This window comes from Oryza brachyantha, chromosome 1 (assembly GCF_000231095.2).
Source record: "Oryza brachyantha chromosome 1, ObraRS2, whole genome shotgun sequence".
NCBI classification, from domain to species: Eukaryota; Viridiplantae; Streptophyta; class Magnoliopsida; order Poales; family Poaceae; genus Oryza; species Oryza brachyantha.
In genome coordinates this window covers 17,130,143-17,154,219 of record NC_023163.2, presented here as the reverse complement: position 1 = coordinate 17,154,219, position 24,077 = coordinate 17,130,143, and the positions used below count along the sequence as shown (strand labels likewise).

General features: G+C 39.4%; 2 protein-coding genes across 3 annotated transcripts; both read right to left on the bottom strand.

The window, feature by feature from the left end:
* Window positions 1–3,275: 3,275 nt before the first annotated feature.
* On the bottom strand, window positions 3,276–9,951 carry LOC102722059 (aldehyde dehydrogenase family 2 member C4-like). Of its 2 annotated transcripts, none has more exons than XM_006644266.3 (9): window positions 9,571–9,951; window positions 5,604–5,746; window positions 5,102–5,485; window positions 4,875–4,964; window positions 4,610–4,783; window positions 4,377–4,514; window positions 4,103–4,240; window positions 3,934–3,995; window positions 3,276–3,838 (listed from the first exon to the last, which is right to left on the bottom strand). In XM_006644266.3, the coding sequence occupies exons 1-9, from the start codon at window positions 9,686–9,688 to the stop codon at window positions 3,565–3,567; spliced, it is 1,521 nt and encodes a 506-aa protein (XP_006644329.1). In that variant the 5' UTR covers window positions 9,689–9,951; the 3' UTR covers window positions 3,276–3,564. The 2 variants fall into 2 exon arrangements, with proteins under 2 accessions (XP_006644329.1, XP_040385927.1); XM_040529993.1 differs by lacking the exon at window positions 9,571–9,951 and adding an exon at window positions 5,850–6,012.
* Window positions 9,952–14,318: 4,367 nt separating this feature from the next.
* Window positions 14,319–22,213, bottom strand: LOC102721779 (aldehyde dehydrogenase family 2 member C4-like). The gene is made up of 8 exons (XM_006644265.3): window positions 22,007–22,213; window positions 17,106–17,248; window positions 16,245–16,718; window positions 15,984–16,157; window positions 15,758–15,895; window positions 15,504–15,641; window positions 14,973–15,034; window positions 14,319–14,891 (listed from the first exon to the last, which is right to left on the bottom strand). The coding sequence occupies exons 1-8, from the start codon at window positions 22,110–22,112 to the stop codon at window positions 14,618–14,620; spliced, it is 1,509 nt and encodes a 502-aa protein (XP_006644328.1). The 5' UTR covers window positions 22,113–22,213; the 3' UTR covers window positions 14,319–14,617.
* Window positions 22,214–24,077: the final 1,864 nt, after the last annotated feature.

Sequence of the window (24,077 nt, the reverse complement as noted above, 5' to 3'; positions counted from 1 at the left end):
GCACTGTACCGTAGTATATATATTATATGCAGATGGGTTTCAAGTTCTTGCTATTCGCCTAAGGGGGAAAAATGTCTCTGGTATGTTTGATAATTTGAGCTGAAACTGTAAACTTCTAACTCCATTCATGTACCTGTTATTCCTGATGAGAATTTGATCTTCTTTCTGAATTTGTTTGAGTATTGAATGGTCATACGCTGTACGTACTCTCTATGAAGTTCGAGGAACTTTTTCTTTGGAAGTAAAATTGCTTATATGTTTAAAAAATATGGGTATAAATGGACATCATTATTAGACCATACTTCTTACGATCTGCTAGGTTTAGTATAGTGTTGTAACGTGAAGGAAGTGCAACCCAATAGATCATACCCTTCCCTCTCGTCGAAGTATGTAATTTTGTCGGAAACTTGGAAGAATTGATTCTGGGTCAACGGAGTGCAACCCAAAAGAATTAAGGAAGACCATTAATTCCAAGTCAACCTTTAAGGTACTGAAAGGTTGACGACAATTCATAAGAGTCAACATAAGAGGCCAACTATTTTGACCTCACCTGGTACGTCTATCAACCCCAATAAAAAAAGAGGGAAGAAAATGCAACCCAACTAGCTTTGACATCTTAAAGTGCGCGTGGTGAAATCTGGAAATTTTAAATCACTATCATATACCTATTAAAGATGTGATATTTATTTGTGGGCAATGAATTTAATAAATATGATGATAATATATAATAAATTCATACTCAAAATATTTCTAACTTTTAGCAATATATAAAAAGATAAAATCATTTTTAGAAAGTAACGTCTTAAAGTGCGTGTGGTGAAATCTGGAAATTTATTATATATTCTCACCATTTGTGGGCAGTGAATGTTAATGAAAGTTAAAATTATTTCCAATAAAACGGAAAAACTAAATAAAGCACTGCTGCACACTATTTCGGCGTACTTTACCGTGCATCCAGAACAGAAGAGAGCAGAGCAGGGCGGCATGGCCCGGTCAGAATTACCTGCTGCTCTCTAAACGCTGTTCCTTTCTGAAAACTTCCACCAACTAATTCATGTCACCGCATCCAAACTACTCACGTCAACTGCTTCATATATTCTAAAATATAAACAATTTTAAATTTTAAAATTTATATTGAAATATAAACATTTTCAACGGTAGCGGAGCCACGTAATAGATGTGGGTCAACTAACCCCACAGCTTTTTGCAAAATACACCTTAAGCATGTGGATGAAAAAGTAGATGCATTTATAAGGATTGACTACACGTAATTATATATGTATGCATTTTGACCCCGTAGAGTTTAAAACCTGGTCCCGACACTAATTTTTAGTAGAAGTATTATTCATAGTATTTACTTGTCTCATCAACCATTTTCTTTTTTTATTTAATCTTCATTTATAATCTCATGCCCATTCATTTCTCGATGCAATACTCTTTTCTTTTCAACCTTTATACCTGTTAAATAATCTAAAAATATTTATATTTTAGTACAAGAGTCGGTACAAACTTCAACTGCAAAAATCATTCGTGACAGGTGAGAAAATTAAACCGGACGCAGCTGGCATTCCGTTTGCCATTAGGGACGAAGTCACTAACCGGCTGGCCGGTCCGCCGGCAAATACGTACGCGCGCAGGTCCAAATCAAGTTCACCACGGCAAGAACACCTCCAGTCAATCTCGCCGAGCCAGACAGACTCACAGACTGACCGATTCATGGCTACTTCAGTTCCTCTTTCTCTCTCTCTCTCCAAACCAAGCACACTACTGACAGATAATCTTTTTTGCAAGTAGAATTTTTTTTTTGAAATGTGTATGGATTGCATTCAGCCTTGCTGGTATATATATATATATTCCTTTCCCTTGCAATGTGAGACACTGAAGCAAAGGTAGTGTTATCTCAGATTCTCAGTTTTGAGATCGTCGTACGTTTCAGCTTGAGACTTAATTGACAACTTAAGCTTTGCAGTAAGCAGCTAATTTAAGCAGCGAAGATGGCGCTCTCCAACCTGAAGCTGAAGGTGCACGTGCTGCTGTCCACGCTCTTCTTCTTCTTCTTCTTCTCCGGCCTCATGCAGCTGTCCATGGCGCAAGGCTCACCGGCGGCGCCGACGACGGCGACGGCGCGGGTGGCGATCGACGCGAAGGCGGTTGATCAAGCGGTCGCCTACCTGCTGATGGTCGCGGCGCTGTTCGTCACCTACCTCGCGCACTGACGCTTTTGTACGTAGCATTGGTCTGTATATGAGATGGCGGCCTAACTAATTAAGGCTCTGATCATACTGTCATTTGATGATGATGATCGAGTAGAGAAGATTGAGAAACGTCCATGGGTTTATGATATCCTTTATGTTGTAAATTAGTTGGTCGTGTAATTGGCGCAAGTGTTTTGCAAGTATTTTCCTTTCAGGAGTCTACTAATTTTCAGCCTTCTGTGAACCACCTACATTTTCATTATTCGCTTACACTATAAGAATCTATTTAATCTGTGATGAAATTTTCATGATGTTTTCTGAGATCATCACGGATATGCAACTATGGATACAATGCCCATGATACCGTGACAGTTTATCGATTTTGTCCTAAACAACAAATATTTTTGACTGGAGGAAGTAATATATAGCGATGTCCCTAATCATGTAACAAATAAGAATTTTTCTATTGTTTCAGTGTGCACTATATCCGCCTACATCATTGTCCATTTCAAACTGGAAACCGTCATATATTCGTCATAGGCTTGACTATTTATGAGCAAGTTATCCATGCTTTACCATAGAACATTGAGTTATAATATAGTTGATTATTTTATGAGCACATTAGGAATGAGTAGATAGATTGAGTAGAAAATAAAACATTCTTATTTATTCTGTTTTTTCTCGTGAATGCAATGCACTACGTGCGAGGAAAACGGGTGGTGTTTTTTTGGGAGATTTGCTTCAGTCCAACAAAAATGTACATGGAGATATCAGTACCTCGTGGTACCAAATCGTTTCTGATCGTTGGATCTAATAGTGCACATCCTATTCAGCTAGATCCAATGGTGAGAAACGATTTGGTACCTCAAGATACCGGTACTTGAGGTATTTTTCTTTTGGACCGGAACAAATCTCTTTTTTTTTTTGGTTTTGTCAAGGTGGGTTTCTTCCTGGATTTCTCAAGGTCCTCGCGGGGGACATTCGACTGTGCTTTTGAGATATGACTGAATCCATTCTAGTCATACGGTTAAAACGTGTTTGTCGAGGGCACAGCATAGCAACACTCGTTTGAATCCAATCTTCAGCAAAGAACATTTTTTTTCCTACTATTTCAAACGATGGAACACGAGTTGTACACATCCACTCTGATCAACCATTTCAGACAAGGACCAGAAGAACACCTGCACCATCACATCACATCTCACCTCCATCCAACACAAACCACATCAGGAAGCAGAGCAGATCGAAAGGAAACAAACACCCCAAACACCACACTACTAACTACTGCAGGTGCAGGCAGACGATCGATCGAAGCAAAGGCCAGCAAGGAAGCTCTGAAACTGAAGCAGAGGTTGCCATGCACCTAGCCCTAATACCAGGGCGAGTCGGGGACGGCGGTGATGACGCTCTTGACCTGCAGGTACTTGTCAATGGCGACCAACCCCTGGTCGCGGCCGAAGCCGCTCATCTTGTAGCCGCCGAACGGCGCGTCGGGGTCGAAGGCGAAGTAGCAGTTCACCCACACGGTGCCCGCGCGCACCGACCTCGACACCCTGTTGGCGATGTCCAGGTTCTTGGTCACGACGCCCGCCGCCAGCCCGTACTTGGTGCAGTTCGCCCTCTCTATCGCCTCCTCAACCGTCCTGCACACCACAGAAAATTTTGTTTGTTCAGTTAATAATTTCAGAATGTTTTTTTGGATGAGATCGACGTGATGTTGTGTGAAATTTTGACTGACTTGAACTTCATGAGGGACATCACGGGGCCAAAGATCTCTTCTTGGGCAATCGTCATGTCCTCCTGGAGAATTAACCCACATGTGTGGACAATATGTTAATCAGTGCCTTCTCTGTCTTAACTGTGGTTGTATTGCAGGGTCAATGAATTTTCAGGTGTAATGTGATTACCTTGACATCAACAAATATTGTAGGCTCAATGTAGTACCCTTTGTCACCAGTGGGCTTGCCTCCTGTGAGGAGAGTTGCTCCCTCTCTCTTGCCGATCTCAATGTACTTGAGAACCCTCTCAAATTGCACCTTGTCAACCTAATAATTGAAATAAAAACGTCCATGTAATTCTGATGCTATTTTCCACTCTGTCATTCTCAGTGTTTTTTTTAATTCCTTTTCTTGTATTTTAGTAGAAAGTGTTTCTGATGAAAATACAAGTAGGGTAATATACCTGGGGACCCATATTGGTGGTAGCATCAAAAGGGTCTCCAACTTTCCAGTTCCTGGCAACCTCCACGGCCTTCTTCACAAACTCATCATAGATCCCTTCTTGAACATAGACGCGAGAACCGGCCACACAAATCTCTCCCTGAAAATTTCAGAGACCCAGAACACGGTCAATTTGGTACTCTGAACCACATCCTCCAACCTGACATTTCTGAAACCTGGTCCGGCTGCATTTACCTTGTTGAAGAAAACTGCAAGAGTTGACAGAGTAACAGCCATGTCGACATCGGCGTCGTCGAACACTATCATCGGGGACTTGCCACCGAGCTCAAGAGACACATTCTTCAGGTTGCTCCGTGCGGCTGACTCCATGATGGTACGGCCAATTTCGGCAGAGCCAGTGAAAGCAACCTGACATGTGTAGCAGAATTTTAATTGGTCAGAAACTCATTCCGACAAAAACAGAAATGCTACAGTGCCGAGTGGTGATCGGATTGCTCACACTGTCGACGTCCATGTGGGAGGAGATGGCCGCGCCGGCGGTCGGCCCGAATCCCGGGACGACGTTGATCACTCCATCTGGAACTCCGGCCTGCGTCATGGCATTGAAATGTGTACTGAACTTGTCATCCAGATTCTACAAAATCTACTCAAGAGCAAGAAGAAAGAAGACGATGGCAGTGTGCAATGCAAGTGCAACGCAATGGTAGATTTTGGTTTGGACATTACCAGCTTGGCGAGGTGAGCGTAGTAGAGAGCGGAGAGGGGCGTCTGCTCGGCGGGCTTGACGACGACGGTGCAGCCTGCGGCGAGGGCGGGGCTGACCTTGAGGAAGAACATCATGGTGGGGAAGTTCCAGGGGATGATGACGCCGACGACGCCGATGGGCTCCTTGAGGGTGTACCCCTGGTACTTGCCGGCCACGCGCAGGGCCTCGCCGTGGATCTTGTCGGCCGCGCCGGCATAGTACCGTAGCATCTGCGCCGCGGCGGGCATGTCGATGATCTTGCCCAGCGTCAGCAGCTTCCCGGCGTCGGCGCCGTCCAGCGCCGCCAGCTCGTCGGCGTGCTCCTCCACCAGGTCGGCCAGCTTGTTCATCACCCTACTCCTCTCCTGCATTCCGACAACACTATTATCGTGGGTTTTGTCGGACGAGCTACAGTGAACTGTACACCGGACCAAATTGTAACTTTTGGTTCGAAAATTTGTGCAGTGGAATGGAAACACGTACATAGCCTGACATGCGGGGCCACTTTCCATGCTCGAAGGCCTCTCTTGCGGCCTTGACCGCGAGGTCCACATCAGCCTTGTCAGCCTCTGCAATGTGGGCTAGGACATCGCCTGTCCGTGGGTCCCTTGTCTCGAATGTCTTGCCTACGAAAATCAAATTCAAATATATTGTTACATTCATCCATTTTTTTTGGGACATGATTCTAGGAGCTAGCAAAATTAATGATTTGAGTTTTTTGTGTGGTACTTGGGCGATGTTGAAATATCCCTCCGTGCCTTTGAATGTACCTCTCTGTACCATCATCATTCTTTCCTCTAGAACTATTTCTTATTTGTAGTTGAAAAGGTATGACTCCATTTTTTTTTCTTGAGGGTGAAACATCCACATATTTCAAGAGAAGTTTAAAAGATCAAATATTTTAGGCCAATCTCAATATATAGTTTCATGGCATAGTTACCAAGACTGTAAACTAGTTAACCGAGCCAGATGAGTTTTATGGGGATGAAACTCCTCTCTCATCTCATGAAACTCTCTCATTTAATGACCCTGTCAAGTCAGCAATTTTGCTGATGTGGCACCTTATTTAATGTGCATGACACCCTCATGAAACATGCATTGAGACTGGCTTTATAGAGAACATTATTGTGATCACTAATTTTGAGACATTACAATGCTACTACTCCATTTACTTGTCAACATTGATCGGTGCAATGGCCAATAAAAAGAAGAAAAAAGAAAAATTCGAAGGGGGAAAGAAGTACATCACATTAACTTTCAAAGTTATGTACCAAGAGGAGCTTCAATTCTTGGTCAATCCTGTTAGTGGAATAGCGAGGGTCAAAACTGACAAACAACCGTCCATTGCTTTCATCCAAAAAATCAGATTCTATGTTCTTCCCCAGTTGAAGAGGGAAGATGGAACATTTTTTGGTAGCTTTTCAATGCTACGAACAACAAAATTAGCTACTGCACAATTAAAAATCTACTTTACACATATAAGATAATTAGTTTCTATATAGAAATTTTTCACACAAAAATAACGTTTAGTCATTTGGAAGCGTGAGAATAAAAAAGAATTCCACTGTTTAGCATGGTTCAAACGCAGTACATCTAATAGTTAATGTCAGTAGTAGAGTTTATCGAACAAGGGGTAAAACTAGAAATGAAGTGTACAACAAGAATATCCTACATGATGAAGCCCATAGAAGAACATGATGCCTGCTTTTACTATGGTCTTTATTGGTGATTATCGGAGAATAATAGATCTAGCAGTATACAGCAAGTTATATTTGTTCATCCATAGGCTCCCATCGTTAGCTACTGCAGCTGCCAATAAACTAAAATTTAAAACTTAATTTTGGTATTGGTTTTATGGTTTTTTATTGTGAGTTATTTTACGACACTTGTTTTTGAATTAGTATAGACATGCATATAAATTTTTACCCACAAATTATTTTTATTTACAGATAAATTATTTAGCTTTCTCTTTTAATAATAAAATTATAAGAGAAATAATTTTCCGATTATACAGGGAATCTTCCCCGAGAATGGAAGATATTTGTGACAAGTCAAACAAGTTACCACTCACCACGACGTCACGTCTACGTCTAGCAGCACAAGTTGACTCACTTCCCTGTTTCTTAGGATGTTTTTTTTTCATAAGGAGAGACCAAATGTTGGATATATATTTTTCTCGCAGATAAAATCCTTCTCCCTATAAACAAAGGTGGTTATGGTCCAAATGATATATTTACATGAAAATATTATAAATAAAACCTTTATTATATGTAGTCGTAATGATCTAAAAGCAAAGGCTGAAAAATGAACCACGATAAAAAAATCCTAAAAACAACTTTAAATTTAAGGTTAAAATTTAAATTTTAACTAATAAGCATAAAAAATAAATGAAAAGATAAGGTGAAAAATATATTGAGAAATCGCCTTTGCCATCGTGTTGCACGAAGCACGATGGCACGTTTGGCCGCTTTGACTTCATGGTGCTCCATGTCGTACTTAATTAGCTACTTGTAGCTTGCTATGTGCTGGCTGCTAGTGATAGCTATAAATGAAATAAACATATACTATCTCTATCACTAAATATTTAATGCTGTTAAACTTTTTTATAAACGTTTGATTCGTCTTATTCAGAACTTTTTATCAAATATGTAAAGTTATATATACATAAAAGTATATTTAATAATAAATAAAATGATATAAAAATAATTAATAATTGTCTAATTTTTTTAATAAGATAAATAATCAAATGTGTATAAAAAAATTAATGACGTCAAAAGTTTAGGAAAGGAGGGAGTACATTCTTATATCTATCTATCTACATAGGTATAGCTACAAGATCAGCACGAGAACAACCGTTTTGACTTGGCTTCTCGATCTCTGCTGGCCTCCTGTTTCTACGGATGCAAGCATGTCTTGGAGTGCGTTCGTTTGTACTTGTTCCTACCTCTTTGTACTCTCGTATTCTTGTTTACATATTTTTAGAACAGCCAATTAACATGCTTTTTGCACAAAAAAATCTATAGAAAAGTTGACCTAAAATTAATGGTTGTGGTTTATTTTCTCTAAGTGTATTTTAGCTCATATCTATTAATTAATCACACGCTAATAAGACAAATCTTTTTGCCTGTACGGGGAGAAATTCTCAGCTGTAACATAGCCTAAGAGTCAACATTATGTCCATAATTTCCTAATGTCACACGTCCATGACTCGTGCATGAAAGTATACCTTAAATTGTTTCATTTTTGTTTCAGTTAATTACTTCTCGGTCATGAATGATGCAAACGAACAGAAGGAAAACATTGAAATGTAGCCTTAATTGATGTGATAAACCAAGAGCATGATGCCTACGGCTACGTGTGTTCCTGTAGCTAGATTATTTCCTAGCTTTTTATGCGTATATATGTTTTTTAAAGTATTTTTTAATATATATATATATATAAATTTATAGATTTTCAATTTTTTATTAGCTAATTTCATATTTTATCATATTAAGTAGCTATTAAAAAATCAGATAATCTTTAGTCATAAAAAACAAAAATGACTGCCCTACCTAGTACGTACTCGTAGGAATGGGACGTGCACTGTCAGTATATGGGTTTCATTTATATGTGAACACGATCGTTTAACGTTTTGACGGAGACTGCAAGAAAGAGTATAGCTACTGGCAGCAATTATCAAAACAAACGAAAACGCGCTCATACTATCAATTAACACGTAGTTGTACGTTAATACGCACCAACATATTTATATGTTCCTTTTCATGCAAGAAATTGAGCGGAATTAATTCCAACAAATTAGTTAGTTCGATTATTAATCAACAGCTTAAGCATCATCGTCACATATTCCATGATCAATGTTAGTTTTCCTGAGAGGAATTTTCAGTTCTCCCTGAGAGATTTTCAGTTGACTGACGACAGCGACGTCGACGGTATATATAATTGTAGAATATGGTTACAGATATTGTTCGTAATTACTTACCGTACGTATTTTAGGTGAGTTTTTTTTAATACCCTTAAAAAATACATAAATATATCATATTTTTCAGTGTAAAAATTTAGTATTTTCGATGAGGTATATAAATTTTATACTAAAATTTTTGCTATCTCAATAAGAACGATAAAAAACCCCACTTTAGAAATTAGTGATGGCAGGAGTACCCAAGAGCTTAAATAGTTTTCGCACGTATGTTAATTAGACAAACGATTAATTCTACGTTTTTCAATACAGGCTTTTTATCATTAAATTCGAACTTTTTCAAAACCGTAAAATTTCTCTCGCGTCTCATATAGCTAGAAACTTAAAGGCATCAGGAATTCAGGATCAAATTGCAATCAAAGAGGATGAAACTATAATCAAAGACGAAAGCGAAAACGATGAGACGTGTATCTATATCCTTGAAGAAATAATTAATCAAGCTAATGAATCGAGTTAATCAAACAGGATACGTACCGGAGGCGGCGTCGACGAACTCGCCGTTGATGAAGAGCTTGGTGAACTTGATCTCCGGCACCACCAAGCCGCCGCCGGCCACCGCCGCTCCATTACCGCAGTCGCCGGTGCTTCCCATGGACGACGACGTCGTGGTCGATCTCCCACTACTGTTCTTCTTCCTCGCCTCGCCCAGCTCCTTCGGTCGTCGTCTTCCTCTCGATCGATCGACACAAGGAGAGGACAGAACAGAAGCGTCAGTGCATGCGTCTCTCGATCCTGGACACCCGGCCGGCTAGCTAGCTTGATCTTTATATAGACGACGACGACGACGACGACGACGACCCAGACTACGCATGTTAACTGTCCCGGCGCAGGGAGTACCTAGGACAACCACTTGCTTGCTGCTTCGTTGGCTGGATTTTGGCCCAACTCTTCCGTGATCCCCGTTTGATATCTCTCATGGCTGTTGCTATCTGTTGGTGTCACATCCTATGCATGACCTCCTTTTCATGTACTCCCTTTCGTGAGCAGCGTCGGTCAGTTTCGTATTGTAAAATATTTTAGATCTACGGTAAATTAGATCAGAACTCTTTGGATTAACCAAATAGCCAGGGACGAAGCTAGAGCGAAATAGAGAGGGTGCTACGAGTATCTAAATTTAGATCAGAGAAATGAATATATGGTAAAAATTCATAAACTTTAGTTAAAAAATTTTTCGAAGGGGGTTCCTGGAACCCCTTGGTATATGCAGCTTCGCCGGTGCAAATAGTGACATGTTCAACTAGAAACAAATGTAATGATAATTTAATAAAATTAATTTGGTGATATGGATATTGCCACGTTTCTCTATAAAAACACGGTAGAAAAATATTTTGAAAAGCATTTTTATTCAAAGACAAACTCAAATCATCTTATAATATGAAACAATAGCCACATCTTACTTTTGTTGTTTATCAGTTGTCGGCTAATTAATATTTCCAACGCATAGCCTAAGCTTGCATACATAGTGACGAAGAGAGCGATGTTGCGACTTTTTGAATATACATATATATATACTTTTCTTTGTTAGATAGGAACTCCCTCAAGAATTCATGGCAGCACATCTCTGTATTTTCTATCGCTGCTTCCATGTGCAGATTAATTAACTACGGGTCAACGGCCTCACCTTAATTCCTGTGCCGCCGGCTGCATGCTATATATATATATATATATATATATATATTGTGTGTGTATATATATACGTATAGTATGTGATGGTTTTGTGCGTATAGGTCCAGTACTACTATACTTGCATATTGAATTATTGATGCACACTGGACTGGAGAGTTGATCCAGACTTTCTCTCATCGATCGACGTGGCTTCTTCTGCTTCATATATATGTTTATATGCTGTTTGCACGTGTCATACATACCTTCTTCTAGAAACATCATTCTTCTATCATCTACCCTCTGATCTTCGATCGATTTAGTTAGTATTAAAAACAACTAACCAGATTTTCCTACGCAAATTGCGTGGAGCTAGATCGAAGTTTTTTAAAGCAATATTGTACTTCAGTTCCCACCTGTCTTAAAATGATGTGTCTATTTTAGTCTAATTTTTATCTGAGAATAAGTGCCATTTTAGATTTCTACTTATAACTTTCTCTTTTATCTTACCGCCGACGAACCTCTCGGTACCAACAAACCTAATTTAGCAAGGAGAGGGTGATTGTTTGGGTTTTTATGGAAAAACACCAAACGGCATATTTGTAAATAAAAAATAATTTATGAATAAAACTTATATGTATTCTTAACGATCTAAAGGTCAATGCTGAAAAATAAATTTTGGCAAAAAAAAAATCAAAATTAGCTTCAAATTTAAGGTTAAAAATTTAAATTGTTTTGCAAGCGTAAGCAGAAGCGAAAAGATGTGAGTGCTCTATGTGAACAATCCAAAAGGGACACTTATTTTGGAACCAACAAAGGATCTGATATACAAAGTATCTCTTAAAGTTCAGGTTTAGTTCCACACTCTAAAATAAACTTATTAAGTGATTCATTTTATTAACCTAAGTTATTATACTAGTATTAAGAGGAAGCTGAATGATTTGCAATTGAAATCTACAAAATTACTCCCTCTATTTTTATTTGATGTCGTTGATTTTTTAATCTACGTTTGACCCTCATCTTATTCAAAAAAGTTATATAATTATTGATTATTGTATTACGATTTAATTTATTACTAAAATAACTTTAAGTATGATTTATAATTTTGTATATTTGGATAAAATTTTTGAATAAAACGAAATGTCAAACATAAATCAAAAAGTCAATGGCATAAAAAAATCGAAGGGAGTACCGGGATAACAAGAGAGAAAGGAGAAATGGATTATGATGGACCTAACTTATAACATTGTAGGCTGAGCACAAATACAAAAAAGAGTTATGATGACTTTTACGTTGTTTGTTTTTAAAAAGAGTACTATCCTACTCTTTTGATTCAAAAGTACTATGTAAAGGGGACGTAGGTATGCTACCTCTCTGTTTTATAATGTAAGATGTTTTTAAAAAGATGTTTGACTGTTTTGGTTGCATTCCTGTAAAAATATTGATATCTCAAGAAAAAATCTCGTAGCAATAGAAAAAAGTAAACTTCCAACTTGAAAATTCCAATTGACTAGAGAAACATTACAATCAGAAACTTTCACCCACCTACGTAGCAAACTTTTCCCAGCTAGGAACTTTCGTGGCAGGCACACGGACCTTTTAGTTGGTTTCATGACATTTTTCAATTCCGACATGTCAAAAGATATCTTACAGAAAAGTTTGTGCTTATAAGAAGAATTGGAAGGAGCACAACAATTTGAACCCTTGGAAGAAAGGTCATCCATTACAGAAAGGTAAGTGCAACCAACAGACAAAGCTTGATACAAGATGAAACCTGTTGGATGCACCATATATTTTGACATCAATATTCAAGCATATGGTGGATGCTAGGCTATTGTCCCCTTGTCTACTTGGCGTAATAACCATTTGTTTTAATTATGTGGAGAATACCATGGGAACACCGGTAATGAACCCATCATTCATCAATATTTAAAGTTTAAACAAGGGAATTTCACTTATCACCCTGTAACTATCAATAAAAAAAATGAGAAATAATGACTACGGTATTGTTGTTTAATTTGTGAAGCACCTCAAATGCTACTTAAGATTCTCTAAAAAAGTTGATTAACATGTTACTTACTCTCTGTCCTAAAATATAAACATTTCTAATGTTCATATATCAAAATATAAACAATTTTAGAGTAGTAATAATCTTATATATTTTTCACCTATTTTTTTACATCCAACCATCCAACTACACTCCAAACACCCCTCATCTATTGAGGAACAACGTAGTCTTTTTCTTTTATCCTTAGTCTATTATATAAAAGTTAAAATTGTTTATGTTTTCGAACAGATTTCATAAAACAACTGCAAGTCAAGGGCAGCATCTGGCATTCTCGCTCAACCGTCTTGTCACGGAATAATTTCCCGGGACATCGATCGGCTTGCAATCGTCAGATCGTCACGTACCGCTCAATAAGATGGTCTTAAATTCTTTGACTAATTTAAATTAGCGATCCATAATCCAAACAGCAGTTGCTTGATGGAAAGCCCTACAATTGATTAATATTCATAGTTCTTGGAGGAGCTGGCAACAAATTAAGTAATTTATGTAGTCTATAACTGATCGAAAGCTAGTTGCGTTTAAGCAATGCCATGTGTACGGGTTACGCGATTTGTTGTGGAGATCATCATGAGAGCTAGCTACTCCTGCCCCTTGTTTCGTCTAAACTAACGCGTAATCAGAGGTTGACTTGGGGGCATAATTACAATTAGCTTACCTGAGCACGGCATTATCTCAGCATCTGATAGTACTAATCACTTTGATTAGAGTTTAGAAGTACTCTCCCATCACAAATACTAGTTATTTTCTGGGTAAGCAAATTCTAATCATACTTTTAAAAGGTAGACTATCAATTTATCTTTAATAGATATGTAGATTCAATAAATGAGAATCATGCGAGCGGCTTTGTCTCAAAACATACTTTTATAAAAAATGATAATTTAAATGGGTTTTATAAAATACTTTACAACAGGAATCAGTAGTTCAGTACTCCCACAGGTAACTAATAACGCATGTCGATTTGAATATATCTTAAATCAAAATTCTAAATTTTAAACACCGGATGCATGAAATTCATATACGTAGATTTGTTTCGAAAAATATTTTCATAGTATCATGTGTTTGTCATGTTTTTATAAATATTTTCAATGTCCAAACGAAATGTTTCATTGACCGGAGTAAAAAGTTAAAGTTGTCATGTTATTGTCCAAAATAACATCTAGTCGTGACTGAAGAATATCTATGCCAATCTCAACTTTTGTTAGTCCCACTTCCAGCAGACTCTTAATTGGAAAATGACGGATCTCTGAACCACTGTATCGTTGACAGTTGATCCAAGGGTGGTATTCTGTCAACCAGCCACGATCAGCAAGCAGCCTTTTGGGATGCAAAGCATATTCCAATTCTTAAATGAAATTTGGATATCTTATTCCAATTTGCAACCGACTTCTTGAGTAGTATCATAATCCTGACTAGCTAACTACTAGCCAGTAGCTTGTGTCTAGCAAATTGCATATGAACGATCAATTCCTTACTATTTGTCAACGAGGTCCATGCGATTTTATAAACAGATGTGTCAATAATTCACATTTGTGGCGATTAATAGAAAAAAATCAAAACAAACATGTCAATGTGTCGGTGTCAATCAGTATGCTGTAATTAATCTTTTCTCATAAGTTTACGTCAAAATCAGAGAAACACACCGAGAATTCAACTGAAATATACATGTCTTTATTCCAAAAGAAGGGCAGTGACAAACTGATACAAGCAATTAATTAAGCACATATAACCCAAACTTTCAGCTGTATAGAAACAATGTCACGTGTAATTTTCTGTGCTGTGTTCATCAGATCATCAAGAATCAGATCATATTTTCTTTCCTGTGCTGTTCATTGTTTGTCATCAGAAATCAGATCATAGCCAGGGGGTGTTGTAGAGGGGAGTGACCACTGCCTTGGTGTGAAGGTACTTCTCCAGGGCGTCCATGCCCATGTCCTTGCCGAACCCGCTCATCTTGCATCCCCCGAACGGCACGTCGGAGTCGAAGCCGAAGTAGCAGTTGATCCAGATCGCGCCTGCTCGGATCGACCGCGACACCGTGTTCGCGACGTCGATGTTCTTGGTCACTATGCCGGCAGCCAGGCCATACCGGGTGCTGTTCGCCTTCTGGATCGCCTCCTCAACCGTCCTAAAAATTCAGACTTTCAGTTATATGTTCGTGTCAGTTTATAATGTTCAGGTTGAGTATGTTCAGAAAAGAGAAGGCTACTTGAATTTCATGAGAGCCATCACCGGTCCGAAGATCTCCTCTTGGGCGATCGACATTTCTTCCTGCATGCGCAAAATGATCAATTATTTTTGGCACAATTGGTCATGTTTGTTTTCTTCTCTTTGATCATAGCCTAAGGCCTTGTTTAGTTCCTAAATTTTTTCTCCAAAAACATCATATCGGATTTTTGGACACCTAAATAAAGCATTAAACATAGATGAACCAAAAAATTAATTGTACAGTTATGAAAGAAATCTTGAGACGAATCTTTTGAGCCTAATTAGTCCATGATTAGCCATAAGTGCTACAGTAACCAACATGTGCTAATGATGGATTAATTAGGCTCAAAAGATTCGTCTCACGGTTTCCAGGCTAGCCGTGAAATCCGTTTTTTCATTCGTGTCCAAAAACCCCTTCCGACATACGGTCAAACATTTGACGTGACACTTCTCCCAAAAATTTTCTCAAAATCTAAACACCACCTAAGTAATGGTGACCAAGCGAAAATGCTAAAACTGTTGTTGGTCATGCCTTGACGTCGGTGAAGATGGTGGGCTCGATGTAGTACCCCTTGTCGCTGCAGGGCTTCCCTCCGGTGACCAATGTCGCGCCTTCGCGCTTACCGATGTCGATGTACTTGAGGATCTTCTCGTATTGCTCCTTGTCAACCTTCGTTGCGATTGCGCGGAATTGGTTATCACAGCTTTCTGAACATCTTGTTTCTCTGAATTTTGTGTACATAGTTGAAAGATGAGAGCATGGTCACTCTTCTAGTATGTATATACCTGAGGGCCTTGGTGGACATGCGGGTTGAACGGATCCCCGACAACCGATTTCTTGGCCTTCTCGGTCGCCTTCTTCACGAACGCGTCGTAGATCCCTTCCTGCACATAGATGCGCGACCCTGCGACGCAGATCTCGCCCTGCAATATGGCAGAGTTGTTGTGGAAAGATGATAAGATTTTGACAATACATTTGTGCTTGTGCTTGATAGTTTCTGATGAGATCGACCTTGTTGGTGTAGGTGGCCATGTGGACCAGGTTCACGGCCATGTCAAGGTCTGCGTCGTCGAACACGATGACCGGAGACTTGCCGCCCAGCTCGAGCGACACGGGCTTCAGGTTGCTCTTGGCCGCCGCCTCCATGACCAGCCGGCCGACCTCCGTCGAGCCGGTGAAGCTCACCTGAAACCATCACAAGCTGGTCATGCGCCACAGCTGCTACTGCCTCCTTTCAGAATTCAGAGCTGCCAGTAAAACTATATCTCGGACCTTGTCGATGTCCATGTGGGAGGAGACGGCGGCGCCGGCGGTGGGGCCGAAGCCCGGGACGACGTTGAGCACGCCGTCGGGGACGCCGGCCTCCTTGGCGAGGTGCGCGTAGAAGAGCGCGGAGAGCGGCGTCTGCTCGGCAGGCTTGACGACCATGGTGCAGCCGGCGGCGAGGGCCGGGCTGACCTTGAAGAAGAACATGGTGGTCGGGTAGTTCCACGGCACGATGTGGCCGACGACGCCGACGGGCTCCTTGAGCGTGTAGCCGTGGCACGGCCGCGCCATCTTCAGCGTCTCGCCGTGGATCTTGTCGGCCGCGCCGGCGTAGTAGCGGAGAAGGTTGGCGCCGTTGGGGATGTCCAGCAGCTTGCCCATGGCGAACAGCTTGCCGGCGTCCACCGTGTCCAGCGCCGCCAGCTCCTCCACGTGCTGGTCCACAAGGTCGGCGAACCTGTGCAGGATCCGGCCCCTCTCCTGCTCGCGCGTCGCGCCATGGACAGCCACACCGACAAGCGTCATTTGGCGCCAAAATTTCAAACGGCACAACATTTTTGAAAGTCTCAAGTCCGGTTAGGCCCAATCAGGTACAGTGCTAGTGCTGATGGGCCTCCTAGTATTAACGGGTTTAGGATCGGTTCGGATCAAACCCGTTAAGAGCAACATGTTGCGCCAAAAATTCAAAAAACACCACAAGGTTTAATTTGAAAGTGATAAACCGGGTTAGGTTAGGCCCAATTAGTACAGTAATACCAAATGGACTGGGCCTAGTATTAACGGGTTGGATCCATCATCCAACCCGTTAGAGTAACATGTTGCGGGTTTCGGGTAAATACGGTGGAGAGAAGGGGGTGGTGTACTTACAAAGCCGGACATTCTTGGCCAGGGGCCATGGTCGAAGGCCTCCCTGGCGGCCTTCACGGCGAGGTCGATGTCGGCCTTGTCCCCCTCGGCGATCATGGCGGTGACCTCGCCGGTGCGCGGGTCATGGGTCTCGAATGTCTTGCCTGTAAAAAGAATGAGAAGATCCGTTAACGGGTATGATCTTGTATGACCTCTTATTGCTGTACTCTTAAAAAAAAAACTTGTTAATTGTTATGATCATTTATAACCTCTTATTGTAATTTAAAAATATATATATTAATTGATATGACCATTTATGGTACTCCCTTTGTTTCAAAATATAAAATATCATTGTTTTAAATAAACATGATCTTTTGCAACATTGATTAATAAATGAACAATATAAAAATTCAATATTATGCTTGTCATATGATTATATTTGTATTTAAAACTATGTTCATATGATGTTAATTTTGTAGTGTGTTAATAGTCAAAGTTATATTTTGCCGAGCGTGTAAAACACTTATATGCTTTATATTTTAGGATGGGGGTATTCTTAAAAGTTAAAAAATGTATTAACAGTACGTATTTTGGCAGCCAGCTTAAATAGTTAAACTAAGAATAGTACTGAGATAGCCATTTAAAACAGTACTTATATGCCTTATATTTTAGGATTGGTGAGTATTTTTAAAAGGAAAAAGTACTAAAAGTACATATTTTGGCAACCAGCTTAAATATTCTAAACACAATTAGTAAGAACAGTACCAATAGCCATGAACAGATTGTAGAAGAAGGTTTTGGCTAGGAGGGACAATAATGTTCACAGATTCTCACATGCACACTTGTGCAAAATTCGTCCAACTACACAAAATATATACTTAGTTGCACACGCAACAAGCACGGATGTCGGAAAATATATAATAATTTATATGTAGAACCCCATTGTTAGTAAATTAATTTTGTACTCTAGTTGCAATGGAAAACCAAAGCGTTGACGTCTAAGCATATGCTACTAGCACAACTAGCTTTGAAGAAAATCCTAAAAAAAACAGATTACCAAACGTCACATGACAATAACCTATCGTAGATTTTTTTTTAAAAAAAAAAGATGTGCTATTTGCACGCTTGCACGATAGCTTTCACATGGCTATTCCGAAAAAACTAGTTAGCAGATTAGAAATTTGCATGTTACCATTTGGCTCCTAAGATTATCAGGTCTCTGGATCTCTGATCAGCAACTTGCAATAATTAATTTTGCTTCTAAGACACGATCAATCAGTCGTATCCGCTTGTAATAACTAAAAAAAATCATCGAAGAAGACACCGGCATGACACACTGAAAAAGAAATATTTTGGACGGTCTTCAGTGTGATTGTGTGAATTCCAAGATTTGATTTGTGAGTTAATTAATTAATTAATTAATTAGAAACCAAATTACTGTTGGCGATGAAAATGACCCATCCAATATTCTGCTTCCATAATCAGATTGTCTGATCTATGATGAGTGATGACATGCAAGTTATTCTTTTGAGATAATGATACAATGTGTTTTTTTTGTTCTGACATAATTAGTGTGGCTCATATAAATTAAGCTCGAGAGCCAGCAGACAAAATACTAATTAAGGGTCTGGCCTTTCACATTGTATGCTATCTGGTTAATTAATTAGGTTGTCACCATCTCAAGGTACTAATAAGATCTCCCTTATTCACAACCATCCAGAAGGTAGAGCTTTCTTGTAAGATCAGATAAAATTATCTCTTCATTTCTTTTACATATATGTAATTTTTTTTCTATATTAACTGGATGGATCAGTAGTGTGGGCTTTAGATTATTTATGTTAGGTCCAAGTAGATTTTCCACAGCATGACAAATTAGTTTGCGTTATTTTTTTTCACCGTCCACTTGTCTAGTTTTGTCATTATGATTGGTGAATTTTAGTCTAGTTCCACTTTTGACTGTCTGTCAATTTAATAAGGTGTTTAATTGGCTCACTTATCGACAAGATATTAAAGTGGGAGTGAGACGTGCATCACCTTTTCCTTAGTGATGATTAACACGTGAACTTATTCGAACCTATTACTGTTGTATACACGTATCTCTTGCGAGATAAAGAGAAATACTAGTATTGTATTTTCAAGCACTTCCAGTTTATTCTCTCGGTTCCATGATTCATATTATAAGTTGATTTAGCTCTATCTAGATTTATCCACATATCATTATATATATCTAGATAGGACAATAAAGCATGCGGATTCATTAAAATTAAATTGAATTAAGGGAGCAATAATTAAAGCATCTTATAATGTGAAAGAGAGTTAATACATAACAGTACTGACAATAGAAACCAGCGTAAAGGTAACAATATTAATGATGAATTTCTCCGTTTGCCCTATTTTTCTCCCAAATTAACAGGTGAAAAGTCATGATCAAATATCCTATTAATCTTTTGTATATATCCAAATCATTACTTGACTAACAGGAAAAATTGAGTTATTATTATGGAGGATGGATGGTCAATGTCGAAGTACTGAAATATATAATAAATATGATCCCAAATATATGTGCACTTAATCTGTACTCCTGATATTTATGTTTAGACAAATTAAAGCAACACGTAAGTTGAGTGTTGTGTCCAATCAGGACACAATAATGCATTGCCGTTTGGCACTCTAGCCACAATAATGCAAGTTTATGCCGTGTTCGTAGGCGACGTTGCAAGTCATTACAACAAATTGCTCCTCTGGCACATTTGGACTTATTATAGTGTTAGAAGGCCAAGCCGGGTCTAATCTAAGAGAGAGAAAAGAAAGAATCCCGATCCTACTGATATGATACTTTATGAAAGTATAAGTATAATTAAGCTTTGACAGCGCTAGAAAACCTAACAACGAACTCAACAGCGAACAGGATTTGTCATTCGTATATGCACTGATCGTTCTACGCACCTTTAGAAAATATTACGTTATAAAGCAGAGACTATTTAGGTTTGGTTCGTGCTACCCGTAGAAACTAAGGTAAAAGTATATTCCATACTTTGACTCAACAATATGCTGTTAACTTTTAACCTAACTAAAACCATGTGTCATTAGCACAAATTATTGCGTTCCATATGTGTCCCACTACGGTAGCATGCATGTCTTTCTCCCGGACAGGGATGCATGGTACATAATATGCCAGCCTCTATCATATAACCATACCATAGTATCATCTAGGAAATGGGCTACATCTTGCACTCTTACATAATGCATCTCGTCATGTCATTTTCTTGCAGCAGTAGCAGTGCCTATCTATCTCCCAACTTCCTCACCGCTAACAGCCACTAGCTATAACTTGGAGACACACGTCAGTCAGAACCACGAAAAGAACCCATTTCATCTTAAAAATAAAATTCTATATACTAGCGTCACAGCTTAGAATTTGTACTGCCAACTTTTGCTTAGTTGAGTTGGGAGAGTTCAGACGGAGATGGATGGCACTCTGTTTTCTATTAGAGGACTTGACTACACAGTTTCAGACGTAATGACAATGTAGATATATATGGAGTGTGTTCTCTGTCTTTTGTAAGTACATGATCAACTTTCAGATCCATGATATGTGTTTTTCAAGCTCTCCCTCCATCTAAAAAAGTTTATTTTTTTAGTTTTTAGATACAATATTTAACCATTCGATTATTAATTTTTAAATAATATGGATGGTTAAACGTTGAACAAAGAAATAAAAAAATAGACGGATTCAGTATATCTCCGTATGAAAAGGAGATGTTGAGCTGATTACGTGTTGTGCACCCATCCTTTCAAGATCTTTTGTGATGTGTGTAGAAACCCATGTACTGTGTTTGGTCACCTTGTTGCGTTTAAAAAAACTAGATCTTGGTCAAAAGGATGCTTCCATAATCTCTACTCTTCTGACTACTGTAGTGTGACGGCACAACATATGTTTGGAAGCACCTAACATGTAAGCAGATTGGCCCTTGTTTCCCACAACCACACAATAAACAAACAGCATCAGAAAATGTTAATACCTCTGATTAACATCCCAAAGATGCCCGTGTCTCAGGTTGTCTTTACCCTTGGCACAGTCCTGGTTGTATATTTGGCTTGGTCCTAGCTAAGATTACCCCATGGTCCAGTACACAGCAAGTTGCTAGGTATAATATATTATGCCTCCGTCGAATATCTCGCTCGTGGAGCAAGGTCGATATGCAACATGCATTTTAAATATGTAGTAGTAATTAATACATTATGCCACCTCTATGAAAAGGACGGTTTTTGAATTAATGGATTTTACGGGAGCCGAACTAATTCCCGTGAAAATCCAGCGAAACTCATGCGTTCAAAGGAGCCCTTCGGCAGCAAATTTTTCGGAGCAGGCATTGCTTGTCGGCAACAGACGCTACTGCTACTATTCTTGTATTCGCTTCCCTTCTATTTTATATATTTTTATTTATTTATAGAGAAGCGTATTTTTTACCCTGCCCTTTTATGTAAACTTGCCTTCTCAAACGACTCGATCTAAAATTCGATTTTTAAAAAATTAAACTCAAGAGTCGCTGCAACCATTTTAATTTGAATTCTTTTTACATGGTGAATCATTTCTTCCATGCATAATGTGAAGCCCGCCCATTTTTAACACTTCAATATACAATATATGGATACTATGAGGCTTGCACTTGCATCTATAATATTGCGGCGCATCATGCTTATTGAGATTTATAGCTGTGCAAAAATATCAGCAAAAAAAAAAGAAAGAAAGAAAGAAAAGCAGTGAGAGATGGTTCCTGATGCTACGATTCAGGAGGACAAAAGAAAAAGCATTCAGCGGGAAAAAGCTAAAGAGAAAATAGTACTAGTAATTAAATTAGCTAGCCAAGGAGGGAGGAGCCAGTGAAGGGAGTGAGGAGGAGCAGCAGCAGCGAACGCACCGGAGACGGCGTCGACGAAGCGGCCATTGATGAAGAGCTTGGTGAACTTGATCTCCAGCTTCGGCACCTCGAACGTACCCTTCTCGCCGACGCCATTCGCCGCCATCGCTCGCCGCCGCTCGCCGGGAAGAAAGGAGAGGCAGAGACAGAGAGAAGTTTGAGGCCTTGGAGTCAGTTATCTCCTACCGAAGGAGATCGATTCGATACGGGGCTTTTTTAAAGTTGCGCGCTTGCGACTTGCGAGGATAGCGGCTTCTCCCCCCTTCCTCTCTTTTTTTTTTCCCTTTTTCTTTTACCGATGTCCAGTTACCCACGTTTTCTTTACGATAAAACGGTTATCTATAAATTGGAGTATGTTTATCTCGTGCACTCTACGCACTATGATAAGAAAAAAAAAAGATAGTGTGTGTAGCATTTTCCTAAAACATTTTTCATTTCATTTCCCTGCCTCCAAATGCGTGGCTGCATTATTTTGGCAGATTATTCATTTTTTTCTTGATTCTTGCCCCAACATTTCTCAAACTGCTAAACCGTATACCGTATGTTTTTTAAAATGTTTATATAGGGAAGTTCATTATTTCACATATTTAAAATAGATTTTTTTTAGCATTTCAGTAGTTAATTCTATTATTTATATCATTAAATAGCTATTAAAAATCTGATATTTTTTTATATTTATTTCATTTATCAACGAGAGAACATAAACATTGTGTGTTGAACTGTCTTTGGGTTATTTTCTTTTACGACCGTGGGTTACATAGTTTCTTTATGTTTCTTAAAATGATAAAAGTGTGTTTCATGTATAATTTTAACTTTATATAATTGTATTATTTAATTCAATCATCTATACTTTTAAATAAGTATATAATTAATCTTCAAATCTGATAAGAAAAAACCACCTGGTAATCATACAAAATAGACATATGTACGATGGGTTGAGCTACGATAGATAGATAGCTGGTACCAAAATCGGGTGGTCTTATATATAGGTATGGTCTAAAACCCAATGCCAAAATAAATAAAGGCCATATAAAAAACACTCCAACACACTTTTAAAAATTAAGTTGAAAAAAATACAAATTTAGGCTACGGTGGACAAGCCAACGAGGCAGAACTGACCATGGGGATGCTACAGCTGCCACCTGTGAAGCGGTGCATCGGCAGTCTGTGATGTGCCGGCTAGCCACGTCCCACGTCGGAGAAAAGGACACGCCCTGCCGCGCACGCTGACGGGCCAAAAGAAACAGGCCACACGAGGGCGACAGACACCGCGAGCGTGGACTCTCCAGTCTCTCGCCGAGTTGGGGTTCCTCCCAAACTACTCTTCAGCTTGCTCTACGATCGTACTGTGACCGTGTTCTTTTTGTTAAATGAAAAATAAAAAATGATTTTTTGGCTAATTAATAATATAAATGGTAAAATTAATTAATATAAACTAAAAATATATTTTATAAAGATAAGATGGTAAATTTTTATATAGAGACGTTTTGCGAAAAACACACTATTTAACTGCTTAAAAAGTATGCTCGTAAAAATTAAAGAAATAATCTGGTTTAAAAGAATACGGCCCGAGCAGCCAGTGTTTTCCGTTACTACCAACAGATTATTTGTTAGGGCATGCACTATGCTTTGACGTGACGAGCGGCTCAAGCCTGCCACGTCGGAGTAAGAGAGAGCACAGATCCGAGCTCCCCCGCCCGTGAACGCGAGCACAGCCAACGCCGCCATCTCCACTGAGGCCGGCCAGCAGATCTGTCCGCGACCCTTCGCTACCGAGGTCGGCCACCGCCCCTGACGCGTTACCGGCCCCTAGATCTGCCCTTGAACGAGCTCCGACGTGCCACCGTGACAAGCTCCAACGTGCTGTCGTCCCCGATGCATCGCAGCCTCCTAGATTCGCCGCGTGAGCACAGCAGCCGCCGAGAGAGAGCTCAGGAGAGGACAAAGAGTTGATAGGGAAAGAAAAGATTTTTTTTTCTGTAGAGTCCACCTGAAGCACTCTACAATGTGGGGGTGCAATGCAACGTCCCTGGCCCACGCTAAGCTATCAATGGGATTTGGCTTGGCAGAG

What these genes read in the sequence shown, in the direction of transcription:
- LOC102722059 (XM_006644266.3), bottom strand. Translation starts at nt 9,688, where the DNA reads ATGGGAAGCACCGGCGACTGCGGTAATGGAGCGGCGGTGGCCGGCGGC. An exon ending in GTTCGTCGACGCCGCCTCCG is followed by an intron (nt 5,747 to 9,570) that starts GTACGTATCCTG and finishes TGATTTTCGTAG; the next exon opens with GCAAGACATTCGAGACAAGG. An exon ending in GGCCCCGCATGTCAGGCTAT is followed by an intron (nt 5,486 to 5,603) that starts GTACGTGTTTCC and finishes GTCGGAATGCAG; the next exon opens with GAGAGGAGTAGGGTGATGAA.
- LOC102721779 (XM_006644265.3), bottom strand. Translation starts at nt 22,112, where the DNA reads ATGGCGGCGAATGGCGTCGGCGAGAAGGGTACGTTCGAGGTGCCGAAG. An exon ending in GGCCAAGAATGTCCGGCTTT is followed by an intron (nt 16,719 to 17,105) that starts GTAAGTACACCA and finishes ACGCGCGAGCAG; the next exon opens with GAGAGGGGCCGGATCCTGCA. An exon ending in ATGTCCACCAAGGCCCTCAG is followed by an intron (nt 15,642 to 15,757) that starts GTATATACATAC and finishes ATCGCAACGAAG; the next exon opens with GTTGACAAGGAGCAATACGA.